Source organism: Olea europaea, unplaced genomic scaffold (genome assembly GCF_002742605.1).
Source record: "Olea europaea var. sylvestris unplaced genomic scaffold, O_europaea_v1 scaffold1756, whole genome shotgun sequence".
Classification (NCBI taxonomy): Eukaryota; Viridiplantae; Streptophyta; class Magnoliopsida; order Lamiales; family Oleaceae; genus Olea; species Olea europaea.
In genome coordinates, this window is record NW_019235281.1 from 60,864 (window position 1) to 67,566 (window position 6,703).

Genomic DNA, 6,703 nt, shown 5'->3' on the forward strand with positions numbered 1-6,703 from the left:
CCATTTGCTTATTACTTGAGAGGAAAGATGTGGTAAAGTAAACGAAGAGAATTAAGAGTATTTCTAGATGTAAAATTGTATATAGAGCATGATAAACGTGTAATATTGTGTTGATATGTGATCCATAATTATGAAACATTCAGTGCAATGAATATTAAGTTTGGCACACCATCTTAAATTTTTCATATGAATAAATGGTTGAAGGTTATTTGTCAATTATCACTAAGTAGCTCGTTTGACTTGTAGGGAAAACCTTTGTGCAGCCCAAGTGTCAATTTGTTAAGGTGAACTTTCTTAAAGAGTTATACAAATGTCTTTTGACTGATTGAATGCAATTAGAGACAGAATTGGTTGTGAGTTGTTGAACATTGCATAGTGTCATTTGGCTTTTAGTTTTAGGTAAGTGACATTATTCGAATACGAATCCTAGTGATAATTAATGGATTCAACTGACTTGAAATTTTTTTGTGTTCGGTTCTGTAAGGTCGTGATAGTGATCTTGAAGTTTGATGGGGTTGGTGGAGCTGCTGGAGCATCATCATTTATCATGACTATTAAGATTTGGGGTCTATCTTAATAAGGTCAACCTTATTAAGAGGAGTGACCCAAGATCTATTTAAGTTGGTCAATATTTCGGTATTTAACCGATGTGGGATTTATTCCCTTAACATGCTCCCGCAAGATGGTGGCTCTTTTTGAGCAGAACAATTTTGAAATCCGTGTGCTCATTCTTTAGACTTAATCGGATCAAATAGCTCGTTAGAGTTTACTGGGCTCTGATATCATATTAAGATTTGGGATCCATCTTAATAAGGCAAGACCTATTTAAGTTGGTCAATATTTCGGTATTTGATCGATGTGGGATTTATTCTCTTAACAACGACGATTCCTTCCATTTTGTTTGTGCACTTGATTGTGCCATGGTAGTCCTTCGGTATTCGTGGAGCTTGACATTTCATGGTCATTCTAACTCATGGTAAATTTTGTATATGATTGAATGTCATTGATTGCTTAAATTTTCGAGTGGAAAGATGTGGTAAAATTAATCGAGAAAGAATTTGTGTGCTTTTCGATGATGTAAGATTGTAAGTGATCCTTATTATCAAGTTTGACATACTATATTATGTGCATACAAAAGAAAATAAACAGCCTCAATTGATAAATATAAATGAAATTTATTTCCTCACAATATTATGTGCATACAAAAGAATACAATAAATCCAACCCGAAAATAAATATATAATAATAACAACAATCCATAAAACTCACGTGATCATATCATAACAAATCCATACCCGAAAACCCAAAATCAAAAGAAGAACAGAAAATACAGAAGGAAATAAAAGAACTCAGTGCCTCAAAAGAGCGAAAAGGGAGAACAAAATAGATGTTCCAATGACGGCGCTGGAGACTGGTAAAGAGAATGCATCTCCGACATCAGGAGACGGGGCCGGTGCCTGAGCAGAGACAGTAACAGCCACGGCGGATAGAGCGACGATGGCGTAGGCCAGCAGGAAAGACATTTGTGCCATTGTATTGATTGAATTTGTAAGCAAAACTAGAAACAGAAATTGTATGGAGAAATAGACAGACAGAGAATAAGTAATTTGTGGTATTGAAAGCCGTTTCCAGTGTTGTTTTATAGAGGGGTAGTGGGGTCCATTGACAGCTGGTGACAGAGATACAATTGGTTAGAACGTATGGATCACAGGTCAGAATTTGAATATGAAACGCGGAATTGATTTGATATGCTGGTAACGGCGTCGTATGTGAATGGAATTGCAAACGTGTCTTCTCTTAACTGGACATACGCTGTACCGTCTGATGACTTCGTTTTTCCTGGCCTCTGTTCATAGAGTTTGAGATCTTCTATTCAATTGGTCGGCAAATCAATTAATTATTAACATATCATCAATAATTAATATATCATTTTAAATTTACCTTCAATAACTTCACTATTAAGAATGGTCTATTTTTAAAAAGTATATTCTATCATTTGAAAAATATTTATAAATTTAGAGTATTAAAATTTTGAAGTACTCCAATAAATTTTTTATATTTAATATTTAATTTTATTACTCTCAAAAACTATTTATTATTTTTATTTTAACTAACTTTTTCTCTAGATTATTTTATTATTTTCTTGCATTGAAAATTGAAATATTTTGAATACATTTAATTATAGAACATGAAATTCACTCTCTAAATTAAAGCGTTAATTTGTCTCTTCAAATTTAGAGAGTCAAACTCGCTCTCTATTTTCAATATACAATAATTGCATTTGATATGTTTACAAATTTCAATACTCTAAAATTTAAATTTTTCAAATTACATTTGAATTGATTGGTCACTAATATATAAAAAATTATATTTAAATAAAATATGTGAAGAAATTATTAAATATTTATTAGAAAAATAAAATAAAGGATCAAAATAGAAAGCTTGTTTGAGTGTATCAAAAAAAAATAACTTTCTAAATTTAAAAATACTCTTTATTATGCATAAAATGTCCTTTATAAATAGAGAGTTTTTTGGAGATACTCTAATCTACTAAATTGATGACATATTAATAATAAATTGATTAGACAATCAATTGAACAACAAAATTGAATAATAAATATCAACTCCTCTTTATCTTAATTGTTTTGAAAAATGTATGGTTAAAAAAAAAAAAAAAAGGGTTTACATGAGGGAAAAAAAAAGATTTTTTTTTTTTTTTATATAAATAAGGAGACAAACAGGGCCCTTTCCTTCGTTAGCATATGAATTTACTAGGATTTTTCTAGTTGATTTGTGATTACGATATAGTTTTGATTAATAAGTAAAATTCAAGATTCTCCTTATGTTAATTACCAGGGGCGTGGCAATCCAAATGTAAGTTGCTGAGGTTCCAAAATTTGCCATTTCTATGAGCTGTAACAGACAGAAAAGTGACAGATCCATGTTCTTGTGGGATCCATAAAAACGTTCAAAAACAGGTAGGCTGCACATCTCAATCAAACTCTAGCTGTCCACCTGCCCAATTGTGCTTGCGTAAGAGGTTATATATATATATATATCTTTAAATTATGATTTTGGCAGATTTTATTACTTGTCAACTCGAAAACAAGTCTTTTTTATTTTGTTGAAAAAAACACAATCTCGGAATGAGTCCATCCATTCCGATGACCTTAAAAAGCGGGTGGGGAGCAATCCACTTCGATGACATGAAAAAAAGGGTGCAAAGTGATCACTAAAAGACTCCTTTCATTCAGGTCACCAAAACGGAGGAACTCATTTTGACGATCGTGATTTTCTCAACTATTATCAGTCATGGTCAACGACAAAAAAAAAAAAGAAAAAAGTCTTAGTTAGATGGCGTAACAACTTCTTTCTATATCCAATATAGTCCCTTCAATTAGCCCTCTTCTCTAATTGTGAAAGTAAAAAGTAAACTAATGGAAAAATTCTTTTGTGCGGGTTAGACTTTCTTTATTTTTATTGTTATAAAAGTAGTTGAAGTATAATATATTGTTTAATAAAAAATAAATAAATGAAGGACGTATCAAGGAAAATAAATATTTGGAAAGGTTTATACAATTTTTAGAACATGGCCAAGCTTAAAAAATATTTTGAGTTGTGGTAATAAACAATTATTTATGTAAAAATAATTTTATTCAAATATAACAGAAATAATAACTTTTAAATTTGGCCAACCATGTCGTTTAACTCAAAATGTTTCAGAATCTTTCCCCACCCAACTAACGCAATCACCGCACGCAGCTTTACCTTGATACCTTTTCTCTTCGCCTCTCATATTACTCCAATTATTTCTTAACTCTTAAGTTAAGGTATTATTAATGATTATTTTTTAGTTTTTCTCATATAATTCGAATCTGTTATAATGATTTGTGCTATTTTTTTGTTTTATTTTGGTATAAAACTTGAATCGTTTTTCCTTTTTGTTTTTTGGTGGTTCAGGAAATACTCTAAAATTCTGCGTCGATTTTGCGAGCGATCGGCCTAAAAGCTCTTCATTTTCCGATTTACTGGTAAGTTTTTCTTTAGATTTTCATTTCTATTTCTATTTTTATTTTTTTTTAAGATTGGTTTTGATGTTCATATACTCGTGGGAATAGTTTAGTCGAGTTTCAACTTTTCTTAATACTTATATGGATATTTTTATATTGAGTTTTTCCTAAATTGAGCAAAGTTAATTCTAATTGTTAACAAGTATGGGACTGTAATATTTGGATTTTGGAGAAAAAGGATTTTCAAAAGTGGAAAGTTTGAATTTTGCCGAATAATTGAGAGAATCGCGCGCCAGAATTTATTTTTTATTTTTTATTTTTTAAATTTTGACCTTGTAAGCTTGCCCTTTTTTGGGAATTCTTCAATTTTTATGTTCATTAAAAGCATTACAGTGTTAACTTTAAGCAATATTTGGAGCATCTTGACTGTTAATTTGTTAGGCTTTGATTAAAATTTATTTTTCTACGAGTTAAGATTTACTTTTTAGATAAGTAGGTTCTGTTAATCCAAAAGGTAGCTTTGAAAATCACTTTTTTAACAAATTAAGAAATTTAAAAGTAAGGTTAGCGTAAGTATAAGCACAACCAAACGTGCTTATCTGGTTTTGTTGCAAATCAAATGAATTGGAAAGAATCCTTCTATATTTTACTTTATAAGATGCTGAAATTGAAATATTTGGTAAGATTAACACAATGGAGAAATAATTCGATACTATGGATGGATAAATGCTGTAATGCTTACACTTTACCAATAATTTGATTATTAGCTGGTCGAACAACTATTTTATTATCATGTGTTCAATACTAATGAGTAGCTCCCTTCCTGAACCTCATCAGTCATCCCTACTTAAGTATCTAAATTTTGTATTCTTACAAAACTTCTAAGGATGCTTGCATTATTTGCAAAACCCCCCTAGTTTGCAAAATTGTTTATTGTCCTTTATTTAGTAAGTTTGTAAAGGAACAATTGGACAAGTCGAATTGTGGAATTTACAACAAATGTACAGGGAGTGAAGTCTCGTTTACTGTTAGCAAACTCGGCTATAGAAAACTCTTACATAACCACCATGCTATTTACTTGTTTCATCTTTTCACATATATTTGCCGTTCTGTATTCTGGCGAATGATAGAATATTTGCATTAATGGAGTCTTCGAAAGAGACTGGCTGCCATGTGCCAGAAGGCCCCGTTCTTTGCATCAACAACTGTGGCTTCTTCGGAACTGCAGCTACCATGAATATGTGCTCCAAGTGCCACAAAGACACGATTATGAAACAGCAACACACCAAACTTGCAGATTCTTCCATTGAGAACTTGATTAATGGCAGCTCAGGCAGTAATGTGAAAGAGCCTGTCATATCTGATGCAATGGATGTGCAAGCTGGAGCAGTGCAGTTGAAGACGTCATCCAAACACACGTCATCTGATTTATATTCAGGTCAGAGTTCAAAAGTAGAGACGAAAGACGGCCCAAACAGGTGCACCACTTGCCATAAGCGCGTGGGTTTAACAGGTTTCAATTGCAGGTGTGGCAATCTCTTCTGTTCAGTTCATCGTTACTCTGACAAGCACGATTGTTCATTTGATTACCAGATGGCTGCTCGGGATGTTATAGCCAAAGGAAATCCTACTGTTAAAGCCGAGAAGCTCGATAAGATCTAGCAAGCAGGACGATTTTAAAGTTTATGAACCCATTTATGCTGCTCTCCTTAAACATATGGCCTCTCTGTATAAGTAGCGACGTGTGATGTTGGATGGCTTAAGTCAAGCAGTGCATCGTCGTGATCTTTGAACTTTGGGGTTGTCGATTGGTCAGAGTTACGTTGGTTTGCTTCTGTGTATATGTTGTGGAATTTATTTTAGCGCATCTCATTATTGTGCGTTCTCCATTATTATTGCACGTCATGTTTTGTGCTGCTTAGATGTACATAGCAATAGAAAATTATTATTGACATACCAATAATAAAATCCATTAACTGGATAGCTCATCTTCTAAATATGACGATTTCGTCCAGCCCATACCTAAGGCCTAACAATACTCGACTGAGGACCTTGGGCTTTGGGCGCGGGCTTGCCTCTAGATCACAGACCACAATCCAAATTGAAGGGGCTGTGCTAGGAGCTGATTAGCCCATGTTCATATGATACACAATACTGTACATGATTTTAGTTTTTGAAAGAAGATGATAGTTAGTACTGAATTACTTGAATTGATCTATATCTTCTTTAGGGATTGTTTGACAAGTTAATTAAAATTATGGATTCCATGAAGTGTTTAGTCAAGTAATAATATTGTCCTGTTATGATTTAATTCCCAATTATTCGAAATAAAGAACAACCCATTTATTCAGAGAATCGTGCCCCTTTTATCAAGATATTTTAGTTCACCGAGTTGTGTCTTGCCTGCCAATAGAAAATGATGCACTTCGAAAGATTGATGAAATCTCAAGATGCTCTGCTTCATCTCTGGGTGTCTACGTATCACTTCCAGAGAGATGCTATCTGCAATCATAAAATTATGCAAAAACTAAGAAACATTACAATTCAAAATGGATATAACCTACTAGACACAGTCCTAAAAGAACAAAGGTGCTGAAGCAGAATCTCATATGAATTCGATGCGCAGTCTATGAAATCCAGTGCTAGAAACAAGTTGCTGAAATCCTAGAAACACTATCTATATGGTATTTCCC

General features: G+C 32.8%; 1 protein-coding gene across 2 annotated transcripts; it reads left to right on the plus strand.

Moving 5' to 3' along the window:
• The first annotated feature begins 3,679 nt into the window (after positions 1-3,679).
• LOC111378008 (zinc finger A20 and AN1 domain-containing stress-associated protein 8-like) lies at positions 3,680-5,993 on the plus strand. 2 transcript variants are annotated; one of them, XM_023001173.1, is made up of 3 exons: positions 3,680-3,830; positions 3,961-4,031; positions 5,141-5,993. In XM_023001173.1, the coding sequence occupies exon 3, from the start codon at positions 5,154-5,156 to the stop codon at positions 5,670-5,672; it is 519 nt and encodes a 172-aa protein (XP_022856941.1). In that variant the 5' UTR covers positions 3,680-3,830; positions 3,961-4,031; positions 5,141-5,153; the 3' UTR covers positions 5,673-5,993. The 2 variants fall into 2 exon arrangements, with proteins under 2 accessions (XP_022856941.1, XP_022856942.1); XM_023001174.1 differs by having other exon boundaries at positions 3,684-3,830; positions 5,160-5,993.
• The last annotated feature ends 710 nt before the right edge of the window (positions 5,994-6,703 follow it).